At 34.8% G+C, this 19953-nt stretch overlaps 1 protein-coding gene across 1 annotated transcript; it reads left to right on the top strand.

Annotated features, from left to right (window-relative positions):
* The first annotated feature begins 64 nt into the window (after nucleotides 1–64).
* conv (convoluted) lies at nucleotides 65–19590 on the top strand. The gene is made up of 19 exons (XM_068765603.1): nucleotides 65–194; nucleotides 832–1113; nucleotides 1758–1927; nucleotides 2125–2277; nucleotides 4056–4159; nucleotides 5794–5892; nucleotides 7024–7125; nucleotides 7297–7441; nucleotides 8222–8476; nucleotides 9313–9485; nucleotides 10187–10390; nucleotides 11344–11578; nucleotides 12720–12919; nucleotides 14110–14194; nucleotides 15244–15439; nucleotides 16051–16128; nucleotides 16603–16800; nucleotides 17789–18065; nucleotides 19012–19590. The coding sequence occupies exons 1-19, from the start codon at nucleotides 185–187 to the stop codon at nucleotides 19445–19447; spliced, it is 3402 nt and encodes a 1133-aa protein (XP_068621704.1). The 5' UTR covers nucleotides 65–184; the 3' UTR covers nucleotides 19448–19590.
* Nucleotides 19591–19953: the final 363 nt, after the last annotated feature.

Consider the following 19953-nt stretch of genomic DNA (forward strand, 5'->3'; position numbering starts at 1 on the left):
TCAATGTCAAATAACTTTAGTAATATGTTCTGTGAATAATCAGTTTTCATTGTAACGATGGTGGGGGAGGTTACGCAGTTTTAATTTCAAAATAATTACGTATAATCGAAAATAACACAATGTTAAACACATAAAAATCGATCAAAAATTGTTAGATTTGCTTTAATTGTTGATAAATCAATGAATGTTAGCAGGTAAATGTGATAATAGACAATAATTCGTGGTGAAAGTTTTGTTTAGTCTGGTATAGTGTACATAACTTTAATAATTTATGTTTATTATTATCAATTTTAAAGATTCCTTCGTATATAGACAACGTTATGTTAATATTTCACTTAATACGTCGCAATATTTGTTTACTAGAAATGAAAACGAGAAAACTAGTTTGTCTGACCTTGTATAGCTTTCCTGTCCATACTACTTCCTTTTCCAAAAACTTTGACCCTTATTTCAATATAGTAAATTATTCAAAGTAAATATTAAAGGTCACGTGAAATAAATATCATGTTAATAGTCAATTATTAAATTTTTCCAATGTTTACTTACTAGTTGAATTGCAATACGTAATATTTTGAATATTTATATGACTCACTTTACATCATACACTTGTTTGACTTGTTGCTTTTTGTTGTTAAATATGTAAAAATAGATAACATTAAGAAGATCTTTTTTGTATCTGTATTTATTTTAACATCTGCTGTTTTTTTTAGTTTGCTGTTTCTTGTATTGCTAACATTCATAATATTTTTAAATTGATAATTAAAATCCAAAAAAGATTTTTAGTAAAAAAAATAGTTAAAAAATAAAATGAATAAATCCATTAATTTTCAGATCATCATAACATTGTTACAATGACCAACTGGCAAATTAATCTGGTAGTTTGGAGTTTATTATGTCTGGCAAAATCAGAGTACATTCCACCTGGACCAGCTTACCCATGTCCGAAGACCGAAAGCAACTTACTGTATCCTTGTATATGTGATAAGGGTACAGATGCAGGATTGTATATAAGATGTGAAAATGTTGGGCTAGCTGTGTTGAGTGTGGGATTGGGCAACATTGCAGGACTAGGTTTCCCCATCGAAAGACTGGAGCTCAAGGAATGTAAAATAAGTTAGTATTTTTAAAGATAAATGATAAATTTTATGACATTAATTCCTAGAATAATTTGTACAATGAAAGTTAATATGTCCTTTGATATTGAATTGAAATGTGGTACTTTATGGAATTTTTTTAAAGATTTCCAATTTTTTTATTCGTAATAAATGACAACAATTCCAAAGATCAATTCTTTTTTCAATTTGAGATAAATGTAATGATAAAATATACAAGTAGTTTGGTTATAGTTGTAAAAGTTTCAATGGGGTAAATATATCGCTTATTTGCTATTAACTTAATAAAATTTAATTAATACCATAATGGTAATACAGTAAGAAAAATATTTTAGAAATTCAATTGAATACATTTTAAAGTTAATTATTATTTATTATCTGTTTTTGTAGACTTTGTACAGTCAGAAGTTTTTAGCCATTCACATTCCAAAAACAAAAAATAAATTAATGTAACATATTATACAGTGACCACATTATATAGAATGATCGGTAATAGATGTCAAAGCTTCAAAAGTTTTGGTTATAAATGAGCTATACACTCAATCTGTATAAATTTTTTACACATATAATTTATCTTTCTGAGAGTTTAATATATTCTACATTATTATTTGTTATTTATGATGTTTAAAATTTATTTTCTTGCAGAAAATCTTTTCGGTTCGCTGTTCCACAGATCAACAGTGAGGGTAATGCATATCATAGATACTCCGATAAAAGCAATTGATGAATATGCCTTTGCTGGTGTAAACAGGACCTTGCAAGAGCTTTATATGGTCAATACGAATCTGGCAACATTTCCCAAGGAAGCTTTCAGGGTGAGAACATGATAATTATTTATTTAAAAAAAATCTGAAATATTAAATTTAAATGTAAAAACAAAGGCATTGAGTCCGGCTTTGGAATATAGACTAAATTAAAAAAAGAAGGAAATTCTGTTTAATTTTAATTTGATGAGTTTTATTTAATTATATTTTATTTGTATCAGTTTTATTAATGAGTTATTTATTTTTAGATTATGGGTAACCTATCCATCTTACACATAGACGGTCACCAAATGAAGTCACTAGACAAGGATATATTTGGAGGCAGTGAGGCAGCGGGAAGCTTATTAAGGCTACATTTAATCAATGGTCTCTTGTCAGATATACCTATAGAAGCCTTTCAGGTAAGGTTCTATTAAATATGTTATTTTTAGTATTCTATGGATTCATTGAACGTGTGATGGGTCCACAGTGTTCACAGTGCCATGTAAGTTACTCGGGGCTGATGACCAATGTTGCAGGTTTTACCGACTAGAATCCTATTCTTATAAAATTTCAAATTATACCAATACTGCTTTAGAAGTCTGTTCCACAAATAAGATGATGTTTGGTCTTTACTATCTACTTCCTTTAACATATTGGAGATATTTCACTGCTATACCTTCCACTCTTCACTCCAATATATGGTGACCCAATCAACTAATAGTATGCCAAACAATCCTTAGTGTTGTCTCGCTCGCGCTGTATTTGACCATATCACTAAGTCAAAAGCTTATCAATCATTAAAACAATGTATCACTGTGTAAAAAAAGTATAAATAAATATCAGACAAATCTATACAGATAAATAAAATTGGAGTGTGTGTTTGTAATAAAATAACCGTTTATTACTACATGCGTATATATACGGTACATATACCAGAATTATATTCATTTCAATTTTTTCTTTGTGTTTGTTTCGGCTAATCTCCGAAATGGTTGGACAGTATTTGGTGAGACTTATAATGGCAGCTAAGGTTAATTTTGTTTAGAGAAAATTTTTAAACGAAATAAAAGTAAATAAATAAGTTAAATTCTACATAGACAAAGTCGCGGGCACAGCTAGTGTTATATAATTATAATAAAGTAGGTAGAAGAATTTCCTGTCAGAAGTGGCAGTAGGTCGGTTTTGTGCAACCAAAGGCCGTTGGGGATGTAAGGCTTTTAAGGGGAGACCGCTAGCCAGGAGATACGGCGTGGATAGGCCCACCACTAGATGGACCAAAGACATAGCTAAGGTTGCAGGAAGTCGCTGAATACGGGCAGCGGAAAACCGATCACCGTAGTGTATATATATATATATACATATATGTAATATATATATATATACATATATGTAATATATATATATATATACATATATGTAATATATATATATATATATATATATATTAAGTTTCCATGTCACAATGTTAGTTACCGTACTCCTCGGAATCGGCTTGACCGATTTTTACCAAATTTTATATGCGTATTCAGTAGGTCTGAGAATCGGCTACTATCTATTTTCCATAACCCTAAGTGATAAGGATTGTTTACCCTTTATATTTTTTTAAAACTTTTTGACGAAATTTTTTTTTTTTTTTTTTATGATACAGCATACAAAAATACATTCAACTCTAAATTTTTATCCATCTTCCATCAACCCTTATTTTTATTTGTAAATTAAAAACATTTTTTTTTTGCAAAACAACGATTGTGGGATCAGCTAGTATATGTATAGAATTTCTTAAACGAAAAAAAAAATTTTTGTTAAATTCACATGGACGAAATCGCGGGCACAGTTTATATACATATACAGTACGCGAAGATAAATATTGCACAAATACCTTTGGAAAGAGACAATCGGCTAATATCGTCCTCGTAGAGCGTTATCTCTGTCGCACGAAATGCAACGACTGAGAAAACGTCACATAGGTATTGTGGGACAGAGATAGTGCTCTACGAAGTCGAAATTAGTCGATTGTCTCTTTCCAAAGTTCGATGTGCAATATTTACCAGTGGTACGCAGTCTCATTTAGAATAAGCTGTACCAATTCTACCAGGAAATAATACAGACATCATCACATTAAATACAAATTGATGATGACGTTATAAATCATAAATAATTATGTTTTGTGTGAATTCATGAAATTCGGTTTTTGCAGAATTTGAAGAAGTTGAAAACTCTTGACTTACATGGAAACAGGCTTGCTAATTTGAAAAGAAATCAGTTCAGAGGTATGCGCGACTTGGAACTACTGGACGTAAGGTAACCTTAATTGCCGCTTTGATATATTACTATTAATATTAAATTAAGGCAAATAAATGTAAAAAAGAATAAATAAATAAATATTTTTATTTATTTATTTTTGGATATTATGTCTCCTAAAAATAACGTAAATGTAAGATCATGCAGAAAAAGAGATGGAAGTGAGGCGATGTACGAAAGAAAGCATAAGAAAAGGAAAGGAAGATACTGCGAAAAGAAAAGAGAAAGAAATGGAAGATCTTAAGAAGAATGAGAGAGAAGCATGACAATAATAATATTCTGTTAAAATTATTAGTCATAAATAGTCCCTGCTTTACCATTAAAAAATACTGTTGTGTTTTGGATCGTATAAGGCTATATTTAAGATTTCAAAACTGCCAATGTGTGGTGACCCTTTGCCCATGACAGTAGGCTTACGGGAAGTCCAATGCCAATGTCACCATATATACAACCAAAGGTTGTATGGCTAATTCATATTTCGAATAAAATACATAGAAAATTGTTTTTCTATATATATAATTAAAAAAAAATTAAATGTCTTATCACTCTAGATGATAAAAGGACTATGGTCATATAAATGGCATATGGCCCCCAAAGATATCTAAGGGGTAATCACAGTGGCGTAGCTAGGGGGTGGCGAGCGGGGCGGCCGCACCAGGCACCACAAGCAGGGGGGCACCAAAGTTGAAAAATTTTTTTTGTAATTTTTTTTTGAATGATGAATAATAAAATGTAAAAGAAATATTAAAACCATAATTTAAAGTAAATAACATAAAAAGAATATTGAAATCAACAATGTCACATAATAGATTAAATAATCTTGCAGTTATGTCAATAGAACATGTGATTAATGACTTTGCAGGCCAAAAATCAAGGAATGTTTGTTTTAAAATTTTCCCAATAAATTTTATCAAGATCTAATGTTATTTTATATATATTTAATATTATTTTGAACCAAAAAAATTATATATTAACTACATTCTGTTCTGAATTTTGAAACTATTTAGACTCTTTAGGGGGGGGGGGGGCACCAAGCCCCAATCTGCCCCAGGCCTCAAATATCATAGCTACGCCACTGGGTAATCACCACGCTTGGCAGGACGGTTGTCGATCGCTGTGTGGTATTATGATACGCAAAGGACACTGCAGTCCATACTCTAGAAATTTGTTTGTGATCAGTGGCAATCCTATATAATTAATGCACAAAGTGTGAATTGTATAAGATTGTATCATCGGATTTGAACCCGCGATCTACGATTGTAAGCTTCAAGGTTTGAGTGTGTGAGTGTAAATGTATATTTGTGAATTTATATTTACGCTTGTGAATAAAAACATACGTATGTAAATGTGTGTATAGGTTTATGTGCGTGTATGCAAATATATACACGTGTGAAAGTTTACGTACGTGTGTAAATGTTCTTACATATGTATAATGTATATGCTCGCGCGTGTTTACACGCGTGTGTGTGTATTGTTTGTGTATAAAAATTTAAATTATGTGGAGAGTTTAATTTTGTACGCCAAGCTTCTGTTACTAAATGTTATTAGATAACACAATTGCCTTTTTTCTGCATCAGTTATTTAGGATATAAGTTAGATATTCTGTACTTATTTGATTTTAATTAATGTTCAAGTTATAACAACATAACTAAGTTGGACGGCAGCCATATGGGTGACTTGACCAAGCTGGGCTGGTGTAATGCAAGTCACAATCTCATCGCGGACATACCCAGGTAAGGATTGTTTACTTAGAATTTAATACTCTTGGGCCTCCAAGTCGGAATCTAAACGTAACAGATGCAGTCAACTACACTGACAATTTTATTTTATATTTACATATAGAAAATCACTGAGCTATAAGAGACTAAAATCTAAATTGGATTTACAGAGGTTCCAAATATAAAAGCAATCGATTGAGTTTCGCCCTTTCAAATACCGGTTTAGAATTCTAAATGTTTAACTAATATAGTCTATATGTCACGCCAGGGATCTACCACTAAATCATTCCATGTAGCATCAATCTACGATCAAAAAGATTCAATCATTCACTCAAGTGAACTGATAGACGGCATTTGGAATAGGCGAATGTCCGGTCTTTCACTGCATTGATAGATTATTTTCTAAATCGGGTTCCTGAATAAATACATCAACATGATAAAAATCTAGATCTAATCTAGAATTAAAAATACATTATTGAATAAATTTTATAAATCGAAATGTGGTGAACTTGGTTTGTCGACTCATTCGCAGTGTTCATATACGAGTATTTTTTTATGGCCCCCGTTTTAACGTACCTCTCTTTCTCCTGTCGTATTTAGGATAGAGAGGTAACATTTTGATAAATGAGTTTCACGTTTTTTAACTTTTATTTACATACTCCTTACTTCCCAATATCTTTTATGCCTTCCTTTGTCCTTTACATATTCTATTTTTCCTCATTTGCAAATCTTCTTCCATACGTTACCTTTTTTCCCTCATCTACATTCCTTGATCACAATTTAATATTACATATCACAGATTTTTTAAATAATTTCTGGTTTTAAATTTTTGATTATTTCCTGCCAGTCTTATCGACCCTTCATATCTAGAGTTGAGTTTTATAACAATTTATTATACACTGCATATTTTTTTTACAATTCTCAAGTAATGGCACAGATTGCCCCCCCCCCCCACTTATGTAGGTGATACCAGCTACTACTACTACTCCCTCTACCTTTCTCTCCATCTCTACTTCGGAATCCGAGTGGTATATTCATATTATAATGTATAAATCAAACATTGTTGAGTTTACCAGCCAGTGTTAAGTATACTGGAATTTTTATATGGTTTAAAATAATTGAATTCACTATTTTGGTATGATGCAGGGGCATGTTCGCGAGGAACACGGTCATAAAAGTGGTCCACTTGGACAACAATAAACTGAAGAAGCTGGACACCAATAGCTTCAAAGGCATGAGGTTCTTAAGGTAAGTGTCTCTCTTAAAATATACATGATCTAAGACACCACAAAACACTGTCACGTTATTTTTACTTTTGTGTTAACTTTCTAACATATACTTAATAAATAAGTTGAAGTAAATCATTCCTAAGTGCAATTGTCACACAAAAATATACAATTGGTTCGGTATTGGTTCCAGACGCCTGTACCTGCAAGACAACCAGATATCTGACGTGGGGCGTGGAACATTCTCGGCGGTGACTCGAATAGGAACAGTAAACCTGGCGCGGAACATGATCAAAAAGGTCGACTTCCAGATGTTCCAGCAGGTCAAGTACGCAGAGGTAAACTATTAAGTTTTTTTTTCGCTTCAATTCATAAATCATTTTTAAATAATCAATAACAAAAATCCAGTTTAATAATGGCGTCTGTAGACTTGAAATGAAGTCACGAGGTTCAAAAAGACTTCCATGGGTGAATGGCTTCAATTGATCCTTGAAGATAATGATTATCATTATTTAATTACAACGTCTAACAATATATTAATAATTATTAAATCCTCTTTTTCAAGGAACTCTTTTTTACAAACTCATTTTATACTTTTCAGTCTGTTACTTTTTTTTTAAATATCGAATTACCGTTTTTGGTTTTCCGTAAATACCTCTACCATAGTTACGGAAACCTTAATTATATGAGTTAAATAAGTCAAAGTAATTTTAATTGTACTATTTAGTTTTCGTAGTTTAATTTCTTATATTTATAATATTAATTGTAATATTTCGCTTATTATATTAATTTATATGTTTGATTATCGATATGCCATCGATAGGCAATTTTTCCATCTACGTCGGTGACCATGTGTACAGAATTAGAATTTGGTCAGACCTTTAATGAGCGTGATATTTATTTTTGACCATCTTTGTAGGAAACACGGAAATGTTTATTTTGAAGTTCAAAATTCTGGACATACACCACATTGTAACGCGTAGAACTTATCATTTATAATCATAACTCTAGACACTTAAGATAACGCTTTCGAAAAGATCTTAAAAGATTTTGCTTTTCAAAATCCCTTGTGAACGAGTATTTTGATAAGATGAACTATAAGCAGTATATTTGTCCAGATAATAGACCTGGCGGAGAACAACATAACGCTGATAGAGAAGCAGGCGTTCACGGATCTGTACCAGGCGGTGGTGAACATCTCGAACAACCAGCTGTCGAGCATCGAGGCGGGCGCTTTCCAGAACTGCAACAATCTTACCGTTCTTGACCTCAGCAGGAACCAGTTGGCGGAAGTCACTCGTTTTGCGTTTGACGAGAATAGTTACGCATCTCTACTTGACGTGTCATACAACCTGTTTACTGACTTCAACCAGGTGAGGGTAGTCGTTATTTTTATGTAGCGGTATTAGAACATGCAGGTAGAGCTTTCTGTTCGCACATGCTACGATTGCTACTTAAGAAAAGGACCAATATCTAGCCACTTCCGCAGGCTTCAGGAGTTATGTTACACAGTGTAAATGATGATGCCCCGTGGAGGGGTGAAACACGTGTTGAGTGATTTGGTGGTGGCGGTTGTGTGATTCGCATTGTTTGCCGCATGCGCATTTATCAGCGGGCTGGCGGGCGGTGCATTTTATTGCACGACTACCACTGCATGTGCGGAAGTGGCTAGATATTGGTCCTTTTCTTACTTCGGATGGACTTCCGCGAAGTAACGCCTGATTCCATTAAATACGATTGCTACTCTTTTAATAACCCTCGTAAATTGAGTCCGACGCTTGCTTAACACTATTACTTCCCAAAGTGAACCAAGTGGATACAAGATTCCACGGGAGACCACAATAGGAGTCTACTTTAGCGTAACAAACAATGGAAGTTAACAATTCCAAATAAAGTGTCGGTAGAGCATGTGTTCGTGATGTGGAAGATTTCTGTTCACACTTGCTTTAGGAATTGCTTGCTATAATTTTACTTGGATCCCAATTTAACGTCAAATAAACCCAAAGTGACACAGCTGGAAACCCATGAGTCCATGGGAGATCCAAACGGGGTCTACAGTGGTGTTACAAAAGTATAGAGGTTCACAATTCGTATAATTTTTGTAAAAAAAAATTCGTTTGCGTCTTTTAAATGAAAATTTTCAAATTTCGTATAATGGCTCTAGCTATCAAGGTTGTCCATCTCTGGTAAATAGAACGTTCTTCCACAGATCCCGATCCACAACATGTCGGGTATACGCGTGCTGAATGCCACCTTCAACGCGATCACGGAGGTCCCGAAGCTGGCCTTCCCCAAACTCTACGAGCTTCACACCGTCGACCTCTCGCACAACAACATCAGCGAGATAGGCAACGCTGTCTTCCAGAATCTTTTCTCGTTAAGGTAACAATCGATTCCGTTTCAGTGCCACCATGACTTTATTTCCGGCCATCTCACAGTTGTTCAACGATCTATGGCCAGGATTTATGTATAAAGTCGAATCAGAAATGAGGAAATATAATTTGAATTAAAGCTTGGTATAAATCAAATCAGACAGACGGTAGATATCCTAGGTCTTCAATAATACAAATCAAATCACGCAGACGACAGAGATCCTAGGTCTTCAATAATACAAATCAAATCACGCAGACGGCAGAGATCCTAGGTCTTCAATAATACAAATCAAATCACGCAGACCGCAGAGATCCTAGGTCTTCAATAATACAAATCAAATCACACAGACGGCAGAGAGCCTAGGTCTTCAATAATACAAATTAAATCACGCAGACTGCAGAGAGCCTAGGTCTTTAATAATCAAGAGCTATAGAAGGGGCTGGGGTGGGGGGAAATGTGTTAGATCTAACGAATGAAAGTACGATATAGCCAAGTGGATATGAAAGTGGATGTTGTTTAGTAGAGATCGCCTCGAGCGATAACCTATTGTACCTCTGCATTAATTATTTAACTTTTATTTTCTTTTTTTTTACTTTATTATCTATATCTTTTATGAGTTAGATAACCTTTTATATGTCATTTTAATGCATAATAAAATGTAAAATGTTAATTACGTGGAACGAAGACATAACAATACAATATCGCACCAGGTATTTGAACCTGAGCCACAATTCGTTGGAGCGCATCAAGCCGTCGGCATTCGGCGCCGTGCCAACTGTCCTGAAGCTTCAACTTGAGCACAACGAACTGCGCGATATCTCCCGCGGTGCCTTGGCCAAGCTGGCGAGCTGTCGTGAGATTGACGTCTCCCATAATCACCTCGATAGAATATTCCAGATTCCAATCAGTTTAGGGTAAGTTGCCCATCGCTCATTATAGAAAGCCTCTCCCAAAAATATCTATAGGGGATATACTATAATCGCCAGTTTTGGCAGGCAAATTGGCGATTGCAGTGTGGTATTATGGTACGCAGAGGACACTGCTGCCCGTACTCTAGAAACATGTTTCTGATCAATGGTAATCCTATATAATTAATGCAAAAAGTGTGAATTGTATAAGACTGTATCATCGGATTTGAACCCGCGACCTATGAACGCAAGTCTCAGTCTTTTACCGCTGAGTCAATACCACTGTATGTATTTATATATATATAAATACATACAGTATATATATATATATACTTATATATATAAGTATATATATATATATAAGTATATATGTATATATATATATATATACTTATATATATAAGTATATATATATATATATATATATATATATATATATACTTATATATATAAGTATATATATATATATATATACATATATATATATATACCTACATACTATTAAGGTGCACAGAAGGAGCTGCTGCTCATCAGCACAAAGTGTCATTTATAAAAGACTTTATCTCGGAAATCGAATCCACGACCTGCGATTGCAAGTCTCAGTCCTAGTATAAATATGCAACAAGTATAAATTATTCGTCAGACAGACAAAAGTAGAAAGTGTACAATTTTATCTCATATCATAACGAGGTAAGGATGCGTTTACATTGTAGCAAAAAATCATTCATACGGCACATGACCTGGCAAAGGTCGTCAAAAGCTATGCAAGCCGCTTCCATTTCTTTTGAACATCGACGGAGGTGTCAATCAATGGACACAGGCTGTATTATCATTGAAACGATGATAATGATGAAAATATCAATATGATTATTTTTTTTATTTTCAAATTACCTTAAAAACTACTAGGAAATGAGAAACTGTCCATGTACTGTCTACTAAACCTTAATAATATTTGTTAGTGAGCTGAACATAGCGTACAACAATCTAACGGAGATCAAGCCCAACACCTGGCCCAGCATGAACGCACTGCTACGCCTGGACTTAACTGGCAACCAGCTGGGAGACTCCCTAAGAGCCGACTCCTTCACTCCCTTACTGACGCTGCAACACTTGCACCTGACGAACAATGGCCTGACCACTCCACCATGGGAAGCACTCAACACCTTATCCAGTCTGCAGTACCTCTATCTCCAGGTAAGTAACAAACTAAAAGTCAAACCAGTTTATCTTTCTCTAAGCTTCTTCAGATTGCGAACATATTTGTAAAATTGTAATGCAACAGAGTTATATTATGCTTGTGGGTGTGAGAGTGAGCGTGAGCGTGTGGGAGAGTGAGTTTCTCTTTCTCACTTTCTCTATGTGAATGTGAGAGTATGAGTTTTTTATGATATTACGGCCCTCTTGACGAGGAGAACCCGTTCCCCCCTGCCAATTTTTGGGTTGTTACAGATTCGAGTAAAAACTTTTTTCATATTTATTATTTTATTGAAGAATAAAAGGCGAAGTTGTGGGTGTTTTTTTATTGTAAAAAGAATGTGAAAGAAGGAAGGAGAATGAAGCATTATTCTTTTATTCCCTTCGCCTTTTGTTTTGTGCCATACTTTTAACTTTTTGCTTCACAAAATCTACTTTTCCATTTACATATCTTCTTCCATACTTTGCCTGCCTTCTCTCATCTACATTTCCAGGTTCCAGTTTTTACGTTATCACAGTTATTGACACAAATCTAAATTATTTACGATTTTAATATTTTTATGATATTTTCATTATTATATTTTATTATTTACATTCACATTTTTATCTGTTATTTTAATATAAGCACTTTATTAAATTTCATTCGCTTAGAATTTATTTTATCTTTAGAGATTTATAATCTTGCTTACTAGTTTCCTCGGAGTCCTAACCGACTCTATCTTATTTTCATTTACTTTAACCTAATCCCTGGATTTATTACTTATTATAAACTGCACCACTTTTCTGCAGAACTGTAAGTGTTGGGTGCAGGTTGTTGTCGCTCATAAGGAAAGCAATGCTATCTTATTATATCCTCTTTTCCATATGCGTGGATGTCTTGTGTGTGAGTTAGTATATAAAAGTGCGAGGGAGCGAGTAGGTGTGTGAATTAGAGCGTTAGTGAGCGAGAGAAAACATGAGTGAGCCAGTTAAAGCATTAGTGTGTTAGAGAAGGACGGAGTGAATGAGTGAGGGAGGCGTAAGTGAGTGAGAGGGCGAATAGACAATTGCGTTCGTGTGTATGAGAGTAAGTGTGCATGTGTTTTGTATATACGTATACTCACACGTTTATATAAAATTATATATTTTCAATTACTTACAGTATAATAATATAACATCGCTATCGAAGTCGGCGTTTGGAAACCTCCCCACCACGTTCATGGTGGACCTCTCACACAACCAGTTGTCCAGTATCTCCCCGGGCAGCTTCCGAGGTCTGCAGCAGCTTCTGGACCTATCTCTCCGTGCCAACCAGCTCTACCATATCCCCAACGAAGCTTTCAAAGGATTAGTAGCATTAAGGTATGTGACTGATTTTCAGTTTGCCAGCTTTTTTTTCAGTTTAAAAGTAGCAAAGACCTAATAGCCCTTACTCTAGGCTTTACTAAGACCAAGGGCTCCCTCGAGAACTTCGACTGTGGTCGGCATTATATATTGTACTTAATTGAAAGGCTCCGAAGGTCTAAAGTTGCTTTGACTAGTTCGATTGATAGTTTCCTAACAGTATGTCACACTTTCACAGGAAATGTATCTCCAGTAGTTTGGTTAACATATTTGCAGGGTTGATATTATAATGTATACATAAAATATTATTGAGTTTCATTTAAAAAAAAGGGTTGAGGATCTAGTCGGTTCTTCTAGCATTCCGAGCTGGTCGTAGCTTAATCACAGACTTGACTACGAGGATCTATTTGTAATGTTAAATATAATTGACTATTCAAATGTATGTGAAAATCTGTTCTCGAATATATATTTATTCAATAATTTATTTAGTTATAATAACTTTAATAGATAAACATTGCCAATTATAAAGTAAGCATAAATATCAACTAAAAACTACAGTTGTGTTTATGTTTAGTGTGTGTAGATTGTGTGTGGTGTGTGTTTTGATTGTTTTGAACTACTACCTGAATTTTGCCGTATTATTTTGTTTAATAATACTGCCTAAGTATGACAATATCTGTAAACAAAAGTTTAAGAAGATGCCCCGTGGAGGGGTGAAACACGTGTTGAGTGGTTTGGCGGTGGCGGTTGTGTGATTCGCATTGTTTACCGCATGCGCTTTTATCAGCGGGCTGGCGGGCGGTGCGCTTTCTTGCGCGACTGCCACTGCATGTGCGGAAGTGTTTGAATATTGGTCCTTTTCTTATTTAGGATGGACTTCGGCAAGGTAACGCCTGATTCCATTAAATATAAAAGTATACGGTTCCTAGTGATCGTCAGCGCCACACGCCTTTCCTATTGACTGTTTCGTCACTAAGTAGTTAAAATGTAAAACGTGAATATAAAGACGTAACGTCTTAACATTTCATGGGTCAACCATGCAGTTCCAGGAGGATGCGATTACAGTTCTCGGGGCTGACGGTCCACGTTTTGGGACGTCTAATTAGGTGATAGTATAGAAGCTTGTTACAGAAATGATCTGATGTTCGTGTGATCTGTTATAATTACTTAATCTGAATTTATATTACGTAGTCAATTAATGTTTTAAGGAAATTGGATCTCTCTCACAATTACCTGGAGAAGATAGACAACAAGACGAACACTTTACTCGAAGACTGCCTGTCTTTGGAGATGGTAAGTTACTATTACATAAATGATTGACAATAATTCTATAAATGAGATATATCTCACTGTACTGTATACAGTACTGTATACAGTAAACTATACTTTTTTTTAACCCTTATCAGATGTTATATTGCCTGTAATACAAATTGATTGTAAATTTCGCCGCTCCCACTAAATAAAATGATTGTCATTTTATTACGTCTATTACTTTTAATAGCTTTTTTTTAAATATTTGCAACTTCCGAATTTCAATACAATTTGACAATTTTTTTATAAATTTCTGGCTTATAATGGCAGAGATGGGCAATGTTATCTTTTTATAAAGTATAAACAAGAATAAATTAATTATGTGCAAAGCTTTCTTTCAAATATGTTTAAAACATTGTTCGATATAATTTTTTTTAAATGTAACCAATATTTAGTTTTTCGTATCTCCTGAATAATTGCATTTTAGAACTTATTTTATTTAGTGGTAGCGGCGATGTGTATAAAAGCTCTTATAAATTGTGGTTCATGATCTTCATAGATAGGTTTTTTTTTTAAAGTTGAATCTGTATTCCACAGGCATTAGCGTCTGTGCCTTTGTTTATATTTTTACATTCAATTTTTTTTAATTTTCCTTTGCTGACGTCTTTACATGTTCCAGTGTTTAGTAAGTTTCTTTAAACTATTTACTAACTTAAATCATAATCTAATTACAACTAAATTGAAGTTAACTAATTTTATTTAATCATTGACGCCTTATTTGTTTTGAACGAAGCCTGTATGTCCAGTTTTTAAAAATACGGTCCGTGTGAACACTTCCTTACCCCTACTCCCCATAAATAATTGATTTTATGATCTTGGTCGACAGAAGACTCTAAATGTAGACCGCTTGCTATCCCATTAGTCCAATTGGAAATATGTAGCTAGATCTATGTCGAGCTATAGACACCCTACTTATCAAGAAGCGCCATCTGTCGACGAAAGTCAAAACTACAGATTTCCGACATATATATTTAAATGTACTTATATAACAACTGGCCACGGTATAGTGAGATATTTGTTGACGTGTCTAGGTGAACTTGAGTTACAACAACTTCGGATTCCTTTCGAAGAAGATGTTCCCGTCAAGTAGGTGGGTGCCTTACCGGCTGCGGGAGGTGGACCTGAGCCATAACCACATCCCGGTGGTGACCTTCGACATCACCTACGGAACGAAGACAGTCAAACAGCTCAATCTGTCCGCTAATATCATCAATGACATCAGAAATAGTAAGTCTTCAGCATTTTCACTACTTTTATTTGTGTTTTTTTTTAAATATATGTAGGGTGATCGGTAATTGATATAGCTTTAAGGGGTAAATGATCATTTGCTAAAAAAGAAGTAGAAAACAGTAATTAATTTTAATAAGCAGTAATACGAAAAGCAAATGAGCTATGCATTCGACCCAAAAGGGTTTATAAGTATAATAATCAATTACCTGTAGTTTTTCTAAAGATGAGGAATAAACTTTATATCTAGGATTCTCTTTATGACCTGCTGAAGATTTAATTCCCTTGAAATTAATTTCCTCTCAAAAGCAAACATTGGTGTAATTTTGGAACGAGCTTCAAAAGCAGTATAGGCTCATTTCAAATTTGGTAAGCTTAAAGTGTCTGGTCGGTGAAGGTGAACAGGTCTTCAACCCTGAGCACCGTACTCGGGCTCCTGGTGATGAAACCCGTAACTTTTGCGGGTTTCATCTTCATCACCATTTCAGCGCTAGGACGTCACGATAAAAGTAACCTCACAAGATTTTGTCTTTCAAAAACATGCTATATATTCACGTCTCTATTCTCAATTGTATGAAAATATATTTTATAGTGTAACACGTTTCTTGCAGATGTGTTGGGCAACTTGACGTCACTCGAGGTCCTGGACTTGTCTCACAATCAGCTTAAAGATCTTATTTCTCGAACCTGTAAGTAAATATACTATTCATTTACTGTTACTGTTCATTACAATTAATATTGTGTGTGTTCTTTATTTATTCTTCCAAATCAATTTCACCCTCTTCAATATAATCGCCGTCCAGTAAAACATACTTTTGCTAAAAAAATTCCAGTCCTCGTAATAATTAGAATAGGCTTTTTCCTGTATAGCCTTTAAGATCTTCGATTTTTATCTCCTTAGTCGTGTCAAAATGCGTTCCCGCATTGGACTTTCGAGTTTCCTGAATAGTCAGAAATCGCATGGAACTAAATCAGGCGAATACAGTGGTTGTGGAACGATATCATTCGTTTTTTTTTTCCCAAAAAATTAAACGGTTTTGGCACTAATTCAGACTTGACGCGTTAGACAAAATTGAAACATTTAATAAAATCTTTGTTGATGATTTTTTTAATTTATTACCCTAATGTGAAATAAGCTGTATCAATTCGTGTACACCAAATAGCGGAGGCGAAGTTCACGTTGCCGGAGAACATAAGCAGTATTCTGGTACACCACAACTCGTTGGAGACGCTTCCAGTGGACGCTCTGCTTAAGGCTACTAAATTGCGACTCTTGGATGTTCGTGGAAACACACTCACCAGCTATACCCCGGAACTGGTCAAGGAGGTCAGGGACCGCGATCTGCAGATCTTATTTGATGGTATACAAGATCCAATTCCACAGACGCTTGACTAACTCTACTCAGTTTTTGGTTCCGGTATTGTTTGTGGTTAAGGTATGGGCTCACTTCTGCTAAATTATTTAGCATCAAATTAACTTAGTGATGCTTCAACAAATGTTGCTTTACCTACTGATGCGTCAACTAATGATTCTTAAACTAACCGTACTTCAACTAATGATGTTTCTACTAATGATGCTGCTACTAATAATGCTTCAACTAATAATGCTTATACTGATAATATTTCAACTAATGATGCTTCAACTAATGGTGTTTCAACTAATGATGATTCAACTAATAATGATTTAATTAATGATGATTCAGCTAATGGTACACCAACTAATGATGCTTCAACTAATGATGCTTCAACCAATGATGTTTCTACTAATGATGCTGCTACTAATAATGCTTCAACTAATGATGCTTGAACTGATGATGTTTTAGCTAATGATGCTTCGACTAATCATGATTCAACTAATGATGCTTTAACTAATGGAGAAGTAACTTATGATTATATTCTCACATAATTCCCACCAATAGTCAACTTAGATCAGCCTTATTGGACTGAAGTAACTCGAGATACTAGGACCTCAAATAAAATTACGTAGTGTATTGTCTTTGTCTCTGAACTTAGACGTTCCAAAGATAACAAATCGTCGCTTAATTCTGCTCCATCGTTTAGTTTACTAAAGTTCATTTCGTCTTTTCACACTTTAAAACTATGACAATTTGTTTCAATGATATGCTTTCTTCATCATAATTTTAGATAGGATGTTCACTATTGGATATGGGCCTCCCCCATATGTTATTGGAACGATTGGAAGGAACTTTGGACGGTAACCTTGGGAGGATGGGAACCTTGACAAGATGTCTCCGCTTTGTAGGTAGACGACCCACTCTGTGCTTGCAGATCTGTAGTCACCGCTCTAGTTATATAAGAACAAGAATAACGATGAATAATTTATTGCAGAGAATCATTTGAAATGCGACTGTTTACTTCGTCCACTCAAGCACCATTTAACCCGGTTGTCGCGAAGTACACTAGAATCGGACGAACGGTACCGGGGGCTTCGCTGCGCTGAGCCACCACCCCTTGAAGGTCAAGATTTGGAGAAGGTGGACGAGGAGCGTCTGCAGTGCGCTGCAAACGTTGGCACGGACGAACTTCTCCAACGATACCGGGACGTAGAAGATCCAATCTATGCTCTTGCTTCAGAACCTGATCTCGTGTTCCGGGATATACAGTAGTAAGTATAAAGGGTTTCAACGTTCAATTTATTTATTTAATATTTCCATCGTGGTATTTCCAGCCAATTTTTGGAAAGATTAAAATTACATCTTGTGGCGACATAATCGTCGCTACAAAAATATCACTCTCACACAGACATTATGACATTTTTCGTTCATACGTCATTGACACACACATTGACAATTTACCTCACCTTTTATCTTTTAGGACAACGTTCGTTAACATTCTGTATTTTATATATTATTAAGAATGCAATCCTTCTGTCTAATAATAACTACTCAATAATGGTATTGTGACTGTATTATTTCATTAAACATTGGAGTAAGTATAAACGGGAAGTACCTATCCATATCACCTCCCAAACTATTTTTTTTCTTTTTTTCTGCCCCCGCTATTGGGACCTCTCGTTCCATCCCCTATTTTGTTGGGAACAGGGTTTGGTTTGAGCAATCATTTTTTCAGTTCTCTTTTTATTTTATAGTTTCTTATCTTAATATTTATTCACATTTACTTTATTATTTATTATTTACTATTAGCCGACCGGTTTAACCTGAGTTTATTTCTTTCTTTGATATTTTCTACGACCTTCCTGCAGAAATTGAGAAAGAGTGTTCTTCATTTGCTATTATGGAGACAATTCTCGCCTTCTCAATCTTTATTCTACTTCTCGGCATTAGTTCTTGATTCGAACCCTCTTGAATGCGAATCCCAAACTATTTAGAAGATACGTAAAAGTATACATATTATCATAGACCCCGTTATCAGGGGCCTGTCCTACCCCATTCGTATTTAGGACAGGAACTTTATTTATCAATAATTTTTTCATTGCTTTTATTTATATTATTAAGTATGAAAAAGGAGAACGCAAAGACGTACTCCTTTTTCATACTTCTCAGTCTCTATTGCGACATCTTCGGGTTTAAATTAATTCACTTCTATTGCAGTTCTCAAACATCGATCTACGTTCACTGGTTCGTGTCAAGTGCTGAGGACATAGCAGACTTCGTTGTTTTCGTTCGTGACCGGAACAACTCGGTAGCTTTCCATTCGGAACCTTCCTACCACCTGCGGTCCCTCACCGTGCCAGTGGACTCTGAACTCCGGAAGGCTCTCACCAGTGGACCTGTTGAACTCTGCGTTCAGGCAAAGAGCTCCTCTGGCTTCGCTCGCAAATGGTTCGACAGCCAATGTCAACAAATACCCCAAGACTTTGACTCATGGCCTAGGAAACTGACCGTAGACAAACGAAGGCTGTCCAAGAAGAGAGTCTACAGCTGGTTCTCTAATAACACTCTTGGACTTGTCAGCGATTCGATTCTTATCACGCTTTGTATATTCCTAGGCGTATGCTTTAGACGTTTGTCGGATTTGGATATTTGACAGTTGTCACTTTCCATATATAAAAATATATCTTGACAGGTTTTATACTGCTAGAAATAAGGTCAGTATAAATACCTTAATAATAACATATTTCGCAGTGATCACTTTATTTATTAATTAAATGTGACAGAAAATATTACAACTTCAGGTTTTTAAAAAAAGATGACAATTACGGCCCTTTATCTGTCAATGTCACTTTCTACAAGCGCATTGAAAAGAGAAAAAAACTTTCTGACTTGACTGTAACATATTTGTATAAATAGATATAGCAAAAACGCAATATAAACATACAGCGCGTGAACTGTCAAACGTGCAAACTTCAAGACGTACTGTCAAACGTCAAACTTCATTGCTAACTGTCAAATGCAAAAATTTCGGCAGCCATTTTATCTACTAATTTTATTTTTCAAATTTTTGGTTTTATATATATATATATAAAACCAAAATTCATATATATATATATGAATGATTTATAGTATCTGCGATGTTAGGACTCTTATATTAAA

This window comes from Battus philenor, unplaced genomic scaffold (genome assembly GCF_028537555.1).
Source record: "Battus philenor isolate CCGP_79_NKW_IND1 unplaced genomic scaffold, ilBatPhil1.0.hap1 SCAF_20, whole genome shotgun sequence".
Lineage (NCBI taxonomy): Eukaryota > Metazoa > Arthropoda > Insecta > Lepidoptera > Papilionidae > Battus > Battus philenor.

What these genes read in the sequence shown, in the direction of transcription:
- conv (XM_068765603.1), top strand. An exon ending in TGCAGTACCTCTATCTCCAG is followed by an intron (nt 11,579 to 12,719) that starts GTAAGTAACAAA and finishes AATTACTTACAG; the next exon opens with TATAATAATATAACATCGCT. An exon ending in AAAGGATTAGTAGCATTAAG is followed by an intron (nt 12,920 to 14,109) that starts GTATGTGACTGA and finishes TAATGTTTTAAG; the next exon opens with GAAATTGGATCTCTCTCACA.